Source organism: Symphodus melops (assembly GCF_947650265.1).
Source record: "Symphodus melops genome assembly, chromosome: 1".
Classification (NCBI taxonomy): Eukaryota; Metazoa; Chordata; class Actinopteri; order Labriformes; family Labridae; genus Symphodus; species Symphodus melops.
Window position 1 is genome coordinate 34,943,463 of NC_136691.1, and position 17,457 is coordinate 34,960,919.

A 17,457-nucleotide genomic window follows, 5' to 3' on the forward strand; every position below is an offset into this window, starting at 1 on the left:
TCCTACTGTACAGACACATTTGTGCTGGGGAAAGAAATACTTCTCTGAGGGCTGCAGACGGCAGCAGGTGGACTTAAAAAATGTATCCGACATCCCTGATCTTACTCGGATGTGGCATATTATCTGCAAAATGGGAAATGCTGATAAGTGCTGTCTCTTTTTAATAAATGTGCTATTTTATCTACATGTGTTGCTATTTTTTTTGAGTTGCCGTGAGGCCCTTTGTGTGGTACTTCTGCTGTGGCTTTGTGTCAAATTAGCTTTGTCTTAACAAGTACTGGGCCTGTTAATCAGCAGCATCCAAAGTGTGAAACATTTTAGTTATGCCACTTTGTGAAGTGGACTTTAAAAGTTTAACAATGTCAGTGAATAAAAACCCCTCCACTGCCCAGGTTCTTCAGGGGTCACAGCACACTACAGACCCTTTTGCTTGTCCAGGTGTTGTTTCCCAGCAACTGTGAAAACTTCTTAAAATAGAAGTTGGGACAAGAAAAGTCTAAAAGAGGAACACAGCTGAACAAAGTTGACTGAACCAACCCACAGAAAGGGCTACACACTGAGTAATAAGACATTATCACATTGAGCTTTAATAACCAAGAACAACTCCATAAAGATACAGTATTTCATATTCACTATTTACATATGTGTGTAAATATATTTCACAAAAATAACATTCATAAATAATAGATTTGATGTTGAAGTGCATCATTTTGTTCCCTGAGACCGCTGCATGAGCCGACAGACATGTTTTCATGTCAGGGTAGAGTCCTGACCCAGGTGGACTTCACCTGTAGTACAGAGTAATGAAAGGTGTGTGTGTGAGGTGAACACCACCAGTTCTGCACGACACCTCCGATCCAGCCTGACTGCATCCCAGGACCAAGCCCAGCTCGAGAGGAGGCAGCGCGTGAGCAGCCCCTCCCCCCCACATATCGCCATCAGTGTCCTGCAGAGTCCCCAAAGAGGCCTTTTCTCCTGCTCCATCCTCTCTGGAAGCAAACACCACCTGCCGCATGTTCACCAAACTGGGAGCTCGTCTGACGCCACCAGCGGCCTCCTGCAGACTCTGGAAAAGCAAAAGAAGGTCCAACCTCAGCTCCACCGTGTCAGCCCGAGACCACAAACTGTACCTGAAGGAGGCGAGAGAAGACAGTCAGAATCAGGCCTGAGAGTGTCAGACGCCTTGAGTCGACTATCTGACTGTGTGACTTTAGAGGCTCTTAGTTGGAAGTGAAATATGAATGTGGAGGAGGATGTTAGGGAGAGTGAAGATCAAATTAATACAAGTGTTTACCTTGTTGGAAGGTCACGCTTTGCAAAAGATGACAGCACAGGATGGATGTCCAGATGTTGCGGGTTGGAAACTTGGAGGTGGAGCTCAGCTCTCATAAGTGTCAATGATAAAATGTCCCTAGTGAGGAGAAACTCCACATCTGTATCTGAGGAGGAGGAGGAGGAGAGTTGTCAGATTAAAAGAAGCTCATGCTCATGCTTTGGATTTTGGTAAATCCGAGGGGATCAGAGGCACCTCAGAGGTGAAGTTTTCACTCCTCAAACCTTAATCTGTCAGCAGGATTTCTCCACAATACTTGGAGGAGACATTAAGCCTGCTAAGACCCATTTGAATGCAGATAACATTGTCCTCTGTTTAGCTGCATGAATCAAGTTGTAAAAGAAGCACAGTGGTCTCACTTTTACAGTTTATGACATAATGGAGTGTCACTGTTTCACACAATAGGTTTCCAGATTGTGCATTTGTTTACTGGAATGTGAGTCTGAATGGGAGCTTGCTTATGTGAATCTTCAAAAATGTGACTGTTTCTTTAAAAAAAAAAAATTGTTATCTCAACAGTCCTCTAGAAGTTACACATCTGTTTTTTCCAAAGTATAGGTAAAGATTGTCCTCATTTGAACCTGGACACACTCGCTGTGTGACCTTGAGTACTAGAGCACAAAATTCAGCATGCTTGCTGCTTCGACTTCGTATACATCAGCTCATGGGGGCCATGTGGTCTAGTTTTAAATAAAGCCACGCATTACCATCACATACTTTGAAAAAGACCTCTCATCGTAAGAAGACATGAGTTCAGCTGGATGTCCTTTGTCTTACCTCCTCTTAAGCGACCTTGTATTCCCTTTACGCTCCTGCAGTTTAGTCCCTCCTGACAGCAGCGGTAAACCCGTCTGACGAAACTGAAAAGATGCTTTCCTGGAAAAACCAGGCCCTGAGAGGAACCTGGAGAAAAGGGCCGAACACGGAGCTGCAGAACTGTTGGATTATCCTCGAGAGCTTGTTTTGTGTTTTCCAGCCAAGGCGCCGTCAGTTCCGCGCACTGCTCCTGGTGCGTCCCGCGCCTCCACCGCCTCAACGCATCCACGCGTAAAGTTTGCCCGGAGGATTCATCTGCGGCGTTCGTCGGCTGTGACATAATTCCCCGCGCGTACACAGCCCGACCAAATACTCCACTGTCACTTGTCATTACAGATAGAAGAAATAAAGCAGTCCATATACAGCACAGAGAGGCCATTGCGATAACTAAATCCAGTTCTTCGGGTCTACTCCGATGATTAAGAGGCAGCTTCTGTGTGGTGCCAACTACAAACTCTGCCTCCAGCTAGTTTGCTCTGCCTCCTATATACCCCACTGACAATGGGGACATCTTACCACTTAGAATTTGAATCCTGACCCTGCTCACAGACCCTGCCCCTCTTTTTCTTCATGCCCTTAACCACCCATTTGCCCCCCACTGTTTTCTTTTAATGCGCGTGCATAATGAGGCGCCCCGAAGAGCACCGATCCCATCCATTCACATTCAGCTACTTAGCTAATGACTCTAATGACTCCATATTTGGATCATCAAGAACGATCTTATTTACAACACATACGTACAGAAAACATTCGCATACAACTTGAATAATAACGTTTTGTAATAATGTGTTTGGTTTCCAGATAGGCTCGCGCACGTCTTTCCCCCAGGCCAGTTGTAACCACTTTGGAACAAAGCATTAAGCCCAAGGCTGAAAACAATGGCTCCGGATTGCAGGGTCACATGCAGGCCGCTGATGGCCCTAATAAGTCTGTGTAGCTCCTGTGGTTTTAAACAAGCACTCGCAAAAGTAGTTCACACAGGACCGAGTGGTGAAAGGATCATGTATTCATTTAATTTCCACCAATAACACAGCAAATCACAGTGCATCTTATCTCAGCACACGTTACAATACAAATGACGTTTTTAAAGGGGAAAAAAAGAAGGTAGATCTAACAGCTGTACAGTCAAATAAAAAATAAACAGTTGATTTGAAATAAATAGACACATTAAGCTTGTTTTACAGCTGATAATTGTGTGCAATAAACGTTTTCAGTGTGTGGTGTAAGAAATAGCATGATTGGGTAGTAAGATAGAAAAGGTTTAATGTTGCTTTAGTATACACTTTCTATGAGATTAAAAACAAGTGGATGTGACTGAAAGAACATAAGAATGTAAATGTAGATTGTAAAGGTCACAAAATGTGCACGATGTGTAAACAGAGGCTGAATACAGGGAAAAAAAGTGAGGTTCACGAACACAATGGCAAAGAATTGTGAACAAATTGTATTTAATCTAACAAAGACCTGGTTATAAATGTTACTTAATCTTCCAACAATCTTCTCTGTCAGACTCACAGAGAATGGTAGAATCAGTGGGGTTCTAAGTGCTGTTCTGAATGTGAGTGCAATAAGGTTTCATTACTGAACGCTGATATCTACTGGAGGAACAACTACAGCAGCTACAACACAGAGGAAGCTGAAATCATATAATGAGCATTTCTTAGATTGTGAAGTTTACTCACAGGACAGCTCTACGTATTAACAGAGAAGCGCTTCTCTTGAGCACAGAGAGCAGACATCATGACGCTGTGAGCTCAGAGCAGGTTGACTCCGTGTTTCAGCAGTCTGTGTCGGGCCTTGCTGGGCAGTGAGAAAGCACTGTCCTGGTAGTTAGGGATGCCTGAGTTCCTCAGCGACCCCCCATACTGCTGGAAGTAAGTCTCATGGGCCACGCTGCGGGTTCCATACACTGCAGCACCAGCACTCCTGCAGGGAAAATGTCCAGCACATTTACATAATGGCATTAGAAAAAAAAAAAAAAAAAACAGAACAGTTTTCCTCTTTAGTTAACGGGCATGTTTGAGTGGCGTCCATGCAAGTAGAAGAGCAGAGTTGAATTTCGCAGGGATGCGATGATAAGACTATAGAACTGACAGATCCAACCCCAACCCCCGACCTTTACGTGTGGAGTCATGAAAGGCTCGAGAAAACCCCCCAACCAACAGCACCACCATGTCACTGCCATACTGACCTGATAATAGCCTCCTGCAGAGTTTCAGTGTTACAGAAATGCGAGTGAAGCAGTGATGTGGCTCTCACAAAAGGACGCTCCGGGGCTCCCCCTGGTCGACCAGACAGGTTGGCTGCAGAGACACACAATAACAAGAGAGTCAGTACCACAGTGGCATATTAACCTGGACAGGCTTGCCTGATGCACAAAAGAATGCTGATCACAGTCTGACTAATTAGCCATTAGCTCATGCAAAGACAAATATAACCCCCCCCACCCACCACTCCCCTGTGCCGCCCAGGTAGAGACATAGGGGAGGAAGATACTCACACTAGAGGAAAAGTGAAAGTTGGGAAACTGGAAGAGAAAGAATTATCAGAGATAAATGAAAGCGGTGAAAGATAACCAAGCAGTGTAAAAGAGAGAGACGAGACGCACGAGTATGATCGAAGGAGAAAAGAGATACATGGGAGTTATGTCAAAAGACAAGAGATATATTTGTAATCTGGGAGAAAAGAAATGCATGAATATAACAGAAGCCTCACCTGTCAGTGTGCTCTGAATGCAGTCAAAATGGGCAAAGACATATGGCCCTGGAGCACCTGGGGCTTCTGGAGAAATGGTCCTCAAATGGGCTTCCAGCCCGTTGAGTGACGCCAGGCTACTGTGATACTGGACACAAATCATGAACTAATATTAATTAAGGTATAAACACAAATCAGCATGCACCGTTAAAAGAATGTCTTTTTTTTCTCACCACTTCCTCCATAGATGCCGTGTCACTTAAGAAGTGAGGCTCTGCCAGCAGAGCCAGCACCAGGCCTTTAACCCGGTGCAGGTAAAGCATCATGGGAATCAGAGGGCTCTCCTCTGAGTTATCAAAGGAGCCCGAGCAAGGAGAAGGATCGCTCATCTCTGCCTTGTGACCTTGAGAGCTCCCACCTCTGCTGGCCTCTTCCAAAACCTTCCCTTTAAGTTCATGCGCATACTCAGCCCCTCTCAGGTCAAACGCAGCTCCACAAGCCGTGTCTCCTTCCTTCCCAGATCCGTTTAAAAGGGGGTTTTCTTCGAATACTGGACTGTCTCCTTCCTGATGTACCGGACTGCTTCCACTTTCGTTGCTGTAAAAACTGTGGTAATAGGAAACTTCCAGGCCCTCCTCGTCAGCTTCCTCACAGTGATTTCCATTTGACAGAGGAGACTCAAGCAGCTGTGGAGAGGGGCTTGCTGGATCTGCGGTGCTCTGCGATGTAGATGGGCTAAAAATTGAGCAGTCTGACAAGTGGGGGCTATAGGACACTTTGAGGTAAGACTGAGAGCAACCGGGATCTGAAGTCTCTGACTCTGTGAAGGTCATATCAGACAGTGTTCTGGAGAGGCGTGTCCTCTGTGGGGGTGTGTCTTTGTGTGGGGTTGAATGGGATCTGGAGGGTGAGAAAACAGTCTCAGATACTTGAAATTCTTATTTCTTATAAAGAGCTGGCGTAACTCAAACATTTTGTAAAGCAGTTATCTAATCTCTGTAGGAAATGAGGTTACCTGACATCTTTGTCGATAGGAGCCGATTGCAAGAACTGAAGTTCAGACATAGTCAGGAACACAGTGGTAGAGCAGACATCGCCTCCAAATGGGCTGGAGATTCTCTCTCCAGCGGCCCTCGAGCCCTAAATCAAAGTGACATCATCCCCTTAGGAATTTCTTTTTTTCAAAGGAATAGCTCTAAATGTTGGTCACTGTGCTTGTTATCTTTCTTGAGGAAAGGTAGAGAAAAAGAGCAAAATACTGTTATGTTTGCACAAGGGGAAATGCATCTCGAGCCAACAGCCTGTTAGCTTAGCTTAGCATAAAATCTGGGGACAGTCAGCTCAGCTTTGTTCACAGGAAACAAATCTGCACCCCTTACAAAGAAACAGTAAAGCACATGACCCTAAAAGACATTACAAGTTATTTGTATGAATATAACTGACAACACAAAATGTTATGCTAACAGGTTGCTGGCTTCAGCCTCATAGTTAGCATTAGAGGGTTATATGACGGTTACACCCATTTCCTCAGTAAACTCTTGGAAGACAGCAAATAAACATATAAACCACATGTAGAACTGTTTTAATAAAGCTATTCCTCTAATGCGGTCTAGGACGTGTTATGGTGAAGAATATGAAACTGCTTTGCTACATGTATGAAGATCAAACTGGTCATGTGACACGATCCACACCACCCCCTCCTGCTCCCCCGTGGTGAATTTGTTCAGAATATTTCTGCTGCGTGAACACATGGGATTATCCTCGCTTCATGAAGACATTCTACGATAGTGGTAGCAGTAAAACAAGTGCAGGGTAAAGTTAGGGGGAAAATTAGGCCACCAGCATTTACACAGAAAACCTCTTCAGGAGTCTTGTGAATGTGTAAAAACATCATAGGTGGTCTTTTTCATGCCGATTGAAGTTAAAGACAAGATTCATTATTATTATGATTACAGTGCAAAAGACTGAGGGGTGAACATGTGTTAGGCGAGTTGAAATGTCTCTCTTTTATTTCTTTTATTCACAACTACATCAATCCTGACAGGTTTGAGGGAGGAAGAGAAAAAAACGTAAAGACCTTGTTAGGTGGTTTTAACCATCATGACCTACCTTGTTGTAGGTCTCAATCTCATGAATCATCACCTTCATGGTGAGCTGTGGACTCATCTGTGTGCTGACAACTCTGCAGAGAAAAGACAGAAAAGTCAGACTTCCCAACCTGCTTTTTACAAAACGTCTCCAGCTGTCAGGTGGATGTCGGGTGTAACTGTCAGCTTACCTTCCTCTGAAGAGAATACAGCCTGCTAACACTAGAGGGCAGCGCTGACATGCCTGCAGGATGAGGGCAGCTTTGAGAAGGAGCAGTGGATCAACCTGAAGGCAAGAATACAACAAATTAGTTGGTTTTTTTTAAAAAACATCAACAATCTGCCCCTGAACGTCTCTCCAGATGTGTTCAGAGACGGGACGGAAACAGGGTAACAAGAAGCACAGTGAATGGAAACTAGCATACAGCAGCAGAGATCTACATTTGGTCAATGAGCTTTCTCAAAGGCTTTATACTCTGGAACACTTTACCACCTGAAATCAATCTAATCTCAGACTTCAAAAGCTGAGAGCAAACCAGAGCTGTACCCACCTGTATCTTATGTATTTTAATGTATCCTCATATATTATTATGGTGTTTAATCCAATGTTGTACATGTTATTGTTTGTTAACCCAAAGGCCCAACTCGGGACACGAGTTGGAAATTAGCAACAGCTGTATACTCTTAATGCAGCACATCAGTTTCATGCTTTGTACTGAAACTATGTCACATTACATCATCCTTATTACATGGATCAATTCAAATTACCTTTCATGTAAGAGGACATAAACCAATAAGTGATCAATGTAAAATGTAAAAGGACATTACTTTAGTAGTTCAATTATTTCTGTTATACATGATTGTGGATGAATATTCAGTTGTTTTTTACATGAACTACTTTATCATGATATCCACTTAGCATGTTTAATGTCTTAGCACGAACACTAGAGAATCTTAATTAACGTCTTTAGTCACAACATTATTGAAAAGGTAGAAAGAGAAGAAAAGACACAACGGGCACTTTCTCAATGTCATGCACATTGCGACACGTTCATTTCCTGTCTGAAAACATCTGTGTGCAGATGAGAAGCAGCTCTAGAAAACTGGCTGCAGGCTGAGAGTAGGACTCTTTTGAACATGAATGTTTTCTTACATTAGTTGAGTCAAGAGTCTTCAAGCAGCTAAAGATGTAATGAAGATCTGAGCATCCTGACTGCAGGTGTGAGAGGTACTGCGCCCACCGAGCAGCCAACAACTCCCGACTGTGTAGCTGCATTAAAAAGCAAATATCGAAATTACAAGGTGCAAGTAGTGTGAAATAAGAAAAAATAACCAAAGCAGATTTAATGTTTCTTAAAAAAACAAACCAACTGTGTGCTAAACTTGTCTTTTAAAAACATACTACTATTAGATACGACACTACTGCACCTGGTAGCTCCGTCTGACAGATCCATTGTAGAAACAAAAGAGGTTTATGAGCTGATCCAGGAGCTCACACACACTGACGGTGGGGACTTCCACTGAGCAGCCCAGAGCCTGAGAGATTCAACAAAAATGAAAACCCCAAAATAACACTGAAGGCTCGTGTTCAGGAAAAAACACGACTGGACAAATGAAGCTAGAAGCAGCTTATATAAGATGAGGGCAGGATGAATGTGCGCTCCCTCACCCAGAAGAAGTCATCTTTCATGCGGATGGCAAACTTGTTGCGGCGCAGCCTCAGTATGCGCACGGGAGACAAAGACAGCTCGGAGACACAGCGGCCCACACCAGCCAGCTGACCGCACAGCAGCTCCTGCCTATCTAAAGAGGTCTGACAGAAACACACACAGAGGGTTTAAAGCAACCCGACACACAAGCAGGCAACGACTTATTACAAAAGATATCATAGTCAACAAACTGCATCAAACATTTAACTTGTAACTTCTTCTAAGGAGTCAAACCTCTTCAGGGTAAAAATAGCAGATCCCCTGTCTTGTAGGGTCGCCCTCTCCTTTGACTTTCGATCCATCGTAGAGGAAGAAATAAGTACACCTGCAACGCAAATACAAAAAAGAAGAGTCTCAATTTAATGCCCTTAATGCGGACACAGCTGTTCACATTGGCTTCAGAGTTGTGTGAGTGGTTTCCCTTGACGTTGACTGTCGGATGAATGCTGCAGGCTGCTGTCTTATTCAATCACTTTACGTATCTAAGGATTTGACTAAAAATGAAAAGCATATCACGTTTCCTGTGATTATTGCAATCAATCAGTTACATAACTTTTAGTATTTAGCCGGGAATCAATTGGTTTATGTTGTGTTTAATATCAAACAAAAACAGCAACATGCAAATAAAGTCTGCACTACAGAAAGAGCCAGCATGTGGTTCAACAATGTAAGCCCACAAATGTGATCATAAACAACGTTGGGTGAATATTTTAGATTCCGCTCCATACTTTGCATTAACAGGTGCACAATGTGCTGGTAGACCTTCAAAAGGCTGTTTACTTTAATGTGCTGCCAGGTTTCTTTGGACAACAACAGCAAATATGTAAACCTCCCTTTTGTTTACAATCATATGTATAATTTAAGGGAGGGTTTAACAGAGACTGTATATAAAAGGATTTAGGGTTCAGCTCAGTCTCAGACAGAGAAACAGAAACAGGTCTGAATCTCAGCTGATCTCACCTTCTGGAGTTTGAAGGCATAAGTTCAGCCATCGCCGACACACAGCCCAGAAAAAGCCAAATGTTTCTCAGTCATCGGTTATGTCTTGTATCCATATATCTTCAACCAAACCAGTTTAAGATGCTGCCAACAACAACAAAAAAAAGTCCAAGTGGACGTTGTAACCGCGCCTCCTCCGAGAAGATGTTCTTCCAAAACACCGCGGTACGGTCGATATTTGGTATTGTAAACAAAAAAAAGAGAAGTTACATCATTACACGACAGCCATGGGCAGTGTTTCATTCCCTGTTTATGTCCTATTCTTCAGTGAAGGGAGTCAGACACACAGAGTTACTGCTGCTGCTGCTGCCACCTGAGGAATGCGCCTGCGGATCAGTCACACGCAGTGGAAGTCATGTGAACGTATGGCAAGCGTTCAGGGACAAATATAGTGTGCCATTCACAATCGCTCAACAAGTCAAAACAATCACTTCCATGGAAGAAGGAATTCTGTGAAGGACAAATCCGCTCACCAGGCACTCGCTCAATTTACAATAACACCTCATTTGAAGATTGTTTTCAAGTTTGATTTCACAGCTTGTGTTTGAGCAATTAAATAAGGCTAATGTGTTGGTCTGCATACTTCCATCTTGGAAACATCAGCCTCCTCTGACCCTCCCTCACCCCTCCCAGCACCTCCATCCTGATCCACTCTCTGGTCACCCCACATCTGGATTACTGTAACTCCCTTGTCTCTGGTCTCCCCCAAAAGTCCCTTCATAAACTCCAACTGGTTCAGAATGCTGTAGACCAGATCATCACCAGAACACCTTTCACCCACCACATCACCCCTGTTCTCAACTCCACTGGCTCCCAATCACACACCGCATTACATACAAAACTCTCCTCCTAACCTTCAAGGCACTCCATAACCTCGCCCCAGTACCTCACTGAACTCCTCCACATAAACACACCCATTTGAACCCTCAGATCATCTTCCTCCCTCAGCCTCCTCATCCCTTCTGTCCGTATGACCACCATGGGCTCCAGAGCCTTCAGCCGCTCTGAAACTCCCTCTAACCTGACATCCAAAACATGGACTGTCTGACCATCTTCAAATCAGGTCTCAAAACCCACCTGTTCAAACAAGCCCATTCACTCTGACATTTCACTTTAATTTATGTAAAACTGTGTCTTTTATTACCTCCTTTTAAGTTTCTAATTTTCACGTTTTATATCGTTTGTTTTTTAACCCTGCTTGTGGCTGCTCTGTTATTCTGTTTTTTATATTGTTATCTTTTTAACTCTGCTTGAAAGGTGTCTTTGTTTTTTTGAAAGGCGCCTAAATAAAATGTATTATCATTATTTCTGTCAGGAGGATAAACAAAAAAACAAATTGTGTGTCTGACAGCAGGGAAGAAGACAAATGTAAATACTGAAGATAAAATACAAGAAGGCCTCTGTGAATTTGAGGCTTAAATGTGGACCTACATGCTGCCTGATGTCAAGAAGAGGACGTTAAATGACTGAATTGGACTCTTATATCCTAGTTTTTACTAAGCAGACAGATCTGCTCACGTGCAGAATACCTGCAAATGAAAATGTTCCAATGTCTTTACACATTTTCCAACTTTTTCCTTTTTTATGTCCTGATTCACAACAATGATGACAAGCGCTCATGCTCATACTATTTATGATGACCTCTAACCTTTTTATAGTCCAGGATAGACCTCGAGTTCCTTTATCTTTAGTTTACCACTTGGTTGACTTTTAAATTAAACGTATTATGTCAAGAAGTCATCTAGAGTTTGAAGTTTACTCTATGAATAACTTAAGTAAGCTTCTTTGACTGATAGATTTTCAGTCTGTAGCTGCATGAGGGCATTTTAGTGAACTCCAACAACACCTCTAGATATAGACTGTCATGTTATCTTCAGGGAAAGTCACTGATGGGTTCAGTAACTGTATAAGGTGTCATTTATGTGCGCACACAGTGTATTACACTAATGTTATCAGCTCATTGTCGTTTAAAGCTGAGATGAAACATGTTTTCGGTACTCGATTGGTGATGCCTTCAGGAGTTAAACACGAGCGCGCACAGCCAACACAACTGATGGCTGGATTAAAGCGCGATCAAACTAAAATCAGATGATCGGGGGAGGGAGAGAGATTTTATAGATGTGTAACATAGGATGAATCTATGATTGTAGTTCACCGGGCATATTAAGCCTTTTGCTTTGGAGGAGTGATGGAGTGTTACCCAAAAAGGCGAAACCAGCCCGCCATTTTGACCTGGCAGTGATCACCGTGCATGAGCACAGAGACCCGAGTACTGCAGGGTGTCTGCATGTAGTCCAGAGTCCAGACCTCAGGGACTGTAAACCTGCAGAGCTCCGGGTGAATGAGGAGTTCAGCTCATGCTTAATGTTTCTCTATGCAGCTGCCTGACTGTTCAAACAGAGAAACTATTTAGGCTTCTTCAGAAACAACAAATAAACATAGAAACTCTTTGCATCAACTACCACTAGTGTTTGTCGTAATTGATTGATGTGGGCTTAACTGCATGTTTAAAAAAATGAATGAAGGCTTTTATTGACAAACAAAATGAACAGGCAGAATTACATAAAAAAATAAAAAAAAACAATGAACAAAATATCAAACAGCAAAAGTCCATAAATATGTAATAAATAGACACGAATGAAAACAGGCATTAGTGGAAACTTTTAAGTTTTGAGAGAAATGTAGATAAAAGTCCAAATCATTTACAGTATGAGACAGTTGAAACCATAAAGACACCCAGGTAATATGAAAACATTTCAACATTAAAGCAAACAAAAACGCTTTTCACGGTAAGAGAGGCATATTCATGAGCAGACTTTTCAATTCATAGATTTCCAAGAGTCATACTGTATAACACTACTGCCTTATTATATGCAAAGAGTCGTGAGTCTTGGGCCTTGTTCACACTGCACCTCCAAATCGGATTTTTAGTTTAGTTTTAGTTTTTTGCCAGTCTGAACACAAAAAGCCACATGAGATCGGATTTTTGCCAAATCTGATTCAAACCACATACAGAGGTGGTTTTAAATCTGATTCCTACGTGTCTTCTGTATCACTCAACACGACACCATCGACAAAGCAACAATAACGTAGATCCGGCAGGCCGGAAGTTAACTTTGGTCAGTGAAAGAAAACAGCAAGAATCAAAACAAACGCAGTAAAACACGCCCTCGGACAGACTGCTCCGTGAGATCGTTTACGTCTGAAATAATCACACTTCTCTGTCATCCATTTTGCTGTTGTTTTTGCTGGGTGTAACCTGTTACCATAGAAACCAATGGGGACCAGAACACGTCAATACGGATAGGCTTGAATTTCCCTCGGGATCAATAAAGTATCTATCTATCTATCTAGGCAGATCGGATCTGGTCACTTGCGATCTGTAATGTGGAGCGTCAGTCAGTCAGATCAGATTTGGGGAAATAACAGATTTGGGTGGCAGTCTGAACAAAGTGTCAGTTTCAACCTTTTACTTGACATGTTCAGTTTTTATCACATCTTAATACAAACGTTCACGACAAGTTTGATGTGCACAAAGTGTCAGATCTACAAATCCAATTGACAATGAAACCAAGCAGCTGACAAGTTATGACCTCAATAAACGGAGCATGTGTAGGCCCTAATATGTGCTGCAGACCAGAGTCCATGGATACAAACCTCTAAAAGAAACTAAACACAGATAGCAGCAGTACAGGCCCAGCACAGAGGGAAGATAATAAGTGTCTGCTGATGTTTCCGAGTCCTCATCCTGTCAATAAGCGGAAACGTTTGCAGCAAAATATGAAACAATGACGTTCATTGTTCTAGTTTGTCTGCTCATTTGCTACTTTAATTTTGGGGAACATGTCGAAAAGAGCAACAGTCCCGACATTACTCAGCTGATGGACCAAAGTGACCTTTGAATTAAAAACATCAATTGTTTCATTCATATCAATCCAGTTGGCTCCTGTACAGAGTCAAAAGCGTGCAGATGCACAAAATCATTCATGTGATGAAGAATCCTTTTTTGGCGTAGGAGCTCCTACAGCCGCCTCCTGAACCCTCAAGTCCGCTTTTTGCCCAGACAATTCTGAGGCTGTGACGACCTTTGAGCAAGTCCAGTGAAGATACACATGCTGTCCCAGCCTGAGAATAACACTGTGTGTGTGCTGTGTATTTACATACAGATGCAACAACCAAAACTATATCAGCAGAAAAGGGGTTGACAGAAAAATTGCAAACCAGTTAGATCCCAACTCCTCCGTAAACAACAACCTGCTGTTCTGAAGGTCACGTTTGAGTCTACAGGAAAAAAACGTGTCTGAATTGTATTTTACTAAAAGTTAACCTGACTAAAATACACCGTCCACATATCCACACTTTGGCCCCCATGTTGTGCATACTCACTATGAGGTGCTAGACTGTAGGCAGGGCGTTCCCGTTTTCTCGTGTTGTGCACTCTTTATGCCCCCCTTGTGCAAGTACGCATCAGACCTCACTTCCCTTTAGTGTCATGTAGCTAACTGATGGAGACGCACATGCAACGGTTGTTCCCTGGTTAATCTGACAGGGAAGAGAAACAATGGAGAGGAAATGTCTCATTCAGTAAATTATTGCTATATCTCTATCTTTAAGCTGGCAAATATCCTGGCCGTAAAACTGCTTCAATGGGAAAGACCACAAAGTGAAAAAGATTGTGGCACATTCAGAGGCTGTACTAACAGCTGGTACATTCAAATGTCAAATAAAATTCATTCCTGTTTGGGTCAACGATTTCCTGTGATTCCTAAATCTCCCGATGATGCACTTGTGCACGTTTCTAATGAATTCTTGCCGACATACTGTGAACAGCCAGCACCAGGTTTCGTCTGCTGAACCCAAACTGAAGTGATTCTTACAGACGAGTCTCAGTTCTGCTTTTACAGATACAGTCCCTTGAGGATTTACACCACTAAGAAGCCTTTCAGCAAATGTGCACTTTAAAGAAGAACATGGGGTTAAAGTGTGGATAATGAGAGAGGGCCTATATATTGTGATTAATACAGTTACATTTTCTGTATTACATTTACCTGATAGTAATGTCAATAATGGAAGCTATTATACAAGTTTTAATGTGTTTTTTTCTTATAAACTTGTATTTTGTTTAACCCCTTTAATGCTCCTAGCTAACCTTCATTAACATGTTGCCTGTTTGGAAACAGTTACTGGCCTTTTACTTCACTATTTGTGATACAGCCTGTTCTCGACGTTCTACATCGAAGTGGTTCTTAAAATCAAAGCAAATGAATTTGTTCCACATGTACATTCACACATAGAGGGCAGGGGGCTGCTACAGGCAGCCTAACAGTACTCACCAAATAACAATGTCACACATTCACATTCACTATGATGACAGAGGCAATTCAGGGTTCAGTGTTTTTTGCGCAATAAAACATGTGGACTGCAGGAGCTGGGGATCAAACTGCCAACCTACCTTTCAACAGATGGCCCGCTCTCGATCTGAGCCACAACTTTCTCTTTTTCCAACTTCAAAATGTTGTGACGGACTCAAGCCTGGAAAACGAGTGTCGCTCTTGTATAATCTCTGGAGTATAAATAATGATTAATTCATTGATTGATTAATATGGAATCAATCATGAAATGTTTGAACTGTGTATAAAAAAGGAAGTGACTTTCTTTAAAAAGTCACATCAGCTGTTTGTCAAGTAGTAAGATTTCTCTCTCCAACTTCTTCATTTTTAGAGCTCTGTGCGCCATCTGTTGGTCTCGGTTCTCCATCTCCTTTCTGAGGTAGCTGCAGTAAAGAGCCCGTATGTCTTCTTTCTGCCTCTACAAAACAAATCAAAAACATGCGTTTGACATCTTCTTATTCTTGGCATCTCTTACCTCATCTGTATAAATTGTTGTCTGTATGTCAATACTTTTATTTGTGTATTTGATGTACAAGCTGCTCCAAACGAGATGCCCCAGGAGAGATTCATAAAGTTGTTCGAATTGAATTCTTTATCTCGAGTCCACCATAGAAACATCAACAGCCTCACCTCTGCACCTCTGTCGCTGGTTGCAGCACATGCGATGTTGGCCCTCTCCTGGAAGCTGCTGTTCTGCACATCCTGCAAACAGTAACACAATCTGTACATTAATCCTCAGAAACAGAAATCAAAGTAAGACGTGTAATAGCACCTACCCCTTCGAAGTGACTGTCGCTGACATCTGTCTCATCGCTGCTCAGGCTGTCTGGTTCAGTCTTTGTGATAGGCAGCAGGAGGACAGGATGGCCTGAGATTATCAGAGGCAGACCAACGTTTAGTTAGTTCAAATATGGGATCATCAAAAGGGGTTCAAATCAGAGGTTAATAAACGTACCACTCATTAAAGAGCTTTCAGATTCTGTCAGCGGCTCTATACAGGCCGCTCCAGGAAGGACCTCCAACCTCAGCCTATTGTCTTTGTGCTGCAGCACGTCCTCCTCTGCAGAGTTCAGGGATGGGGTGGCCGAGCCTGACTCATTCCTAATGACCTCCAACCTTCTTCTTTTCGCTGCATTAATACAAACGTAAGCGTAAACACGGTAGTCCAGACAGACTTTTTAACAACGAGGGAAAAAAAGTGGCTACCTGTTTGAACTATATTTTTATGTTTGACTTTCACTTGCTGCCATGTCCTTTTGTAGCCGCTGTCCGAAACCCTGGAAAATCCCATAGAGTAATTATAGTACAGTACATTTTCAAACAGGTATTTTATTCTAGATAGTCGAGACACTTGTTTTAAAAATGCCTTTTAATGATCTATCATTATGTGGATGTGAATTCTTACACATTTATTTTATCTGCAATTCTCTGCCATGCCTCCTCTCTGTTTCTTGAGGCACTGGTGGTGTTGGATTTGGCTGTCAGTATCTCTCTCTCTTCTTCATACAACTTTAAAATAAGGTCCTGCTCCTTAGGGCTGAAAAAATGCGCCCTCTCATTTTTTTTCATCATGAAGTAATCTAAAAAATAAAAAAAAAACAGGAAAATGAAGGAACTATTAATGAACAATTCAAATAATGTAATTATTAAATAGTAATAAATGTTGTGGACATATTACTCACCCCTGTCCGGGTTCATGGATTCCGATCCGTGTTTCGGTTTGCGATTGGACACCCCTGTTTGTGGAAGCGGGCTCGCGCAAATATCCGAGATGTTTCAATGCTAGATTTAGTAATCAAATCGAAACCTACGATCGCGAGACGCAATGACTCCGAGCTTCATGGATAGGACTGTTAGTTACTGCACGAAGCATATTATCGCTTACTGTCCAGGCGAAGGAAACGGGGGTGAGAAAAACGGTGAATTTAAGGTAGTTTTCCACGCGCTTTGTTAACCCAGGCTTTTCTAATTCGGCTTAAAGCGCGTTCACGTGACAGAGGTGGAGCCGGGAACAAAGAGCCCGTCACGTGACAGGTGTCGCGCGTCATGTCAGATCATTTTCTTCATTTATTCACATTGGACACTAAGAGATGGAAACATGACTTTAATCCTGGGGTATAACTTGTGCATGCTACACGTGACACCTACTGACAGAAATCATTACCTGTAAATATGTAAATGTTAAATTATGACAAATGCCTGATCAGAGGCAGCCAATGGGTTAAATAAAGCGTTTTTTTCTTGCCAGGTGGATGTATGGTCAGCAAAGGTAATAGTGATTTCAATTAAATCATACCTGTTTTTCATAAACTGTCCTTTTGAACACAGGAGGAAAGCTCATTAATATAAAGTTATTTGACATCCACATACTTTCACTCCCAGTGCGAGGCAAATTCTCCTGGAGGCAATAAAGGTTTCATTCATTTGTT

At 42.4% G+C, this 17,457-nt stretch overlaps 3 protein-coding genes across 3 annotated transcripts; all 3 read right to left on the minus strand.

Moving 5' to 3' along the window:
- Positions 1-557: 557 nt before the first annotated feature.
- LOC306840339 (uncharacterized protein) lies at positions 558-3,056 on the minus strand. Its single transcript, XM_079369558.1, has 3 exons — positions 2,111-3,056; positions 1,295-1,439; positions 558-1,130 (listed from the first exon to the last, which is right to left on the minus strand). The coding sequence occupies exons 1-3, from the start codon at positions 2,526-2,528 to the stop codon at positions 785-787; spliced, it is 909 nt and encodes a 302-aa protein (XP_079225684.1). The 5' UTR covers positions 2,529-3,056; the 3' UTR covers positions 558-784.
- Positions 3,057-3,140: 84 nt separating this feature from the next.
- Positions 3,141-10,019, minus strand: hps4 (HPS4 biogenesis of lysosomal organelles complex 3 subunit 2). Its single transcript, XM_079369548.1, has 12 exons — positions 9,600-10,019; positions 8,874-8,964; positions 8,600-8,743; positions 8,359-8,466; positions 8,084-8,200; positions 7,122-7,216; positions 6,953-7,025; positions 5,859-5,983; positions 5,077-5,743; positions 4,865-4,991; positions 4,341-4,452; positions 3,141-4,075 (listed from the first exon to the last, which is right to left on the minus strand). The coding sequence occupies exons 1-12, from the start codon at positions 9,629-9,631 to the stop codon at positions 3,904-3,906; spliced, it is 1,863 nt and encodes a 620-aa protein (XP_079225674.1). The 5' UTR covers positions 9,632-10,019; the 3' UTR covers positions 3,141-3,903.
- A 4,394-nt stretch (positions 10,020-14,413) lies between these two features.
- LOC306836643 (uncharacterized protein) lies at positions 14,414-17,021 on the minus strand. Its single transcript, XM_079363821.1, has 7 exons — positions 16,711-17,021; positions 16,434-16,608; positions 16,235-16,305; positions 15,984-16,157; positions 15,805-15,896; positions 15,659-15,730; positions 14,414-15,446 (listed from the first exon to the last, which is right to left on the minus strand). The coding sequence occupies exons 1-7, from the start codon at positions 16,724-16,726 to the stop codon at positions 15,303-15,305; spliced, it is 744 nt and encodes a 247-aa protein (XP_079219947.1). The 5' UTR covers positions 16,727-17,021; the 3' UTR covers positions 14,414-15,302.
- Between the last annotated feature and the right edge of the window lie 436 nt (positions 17,022-17,457).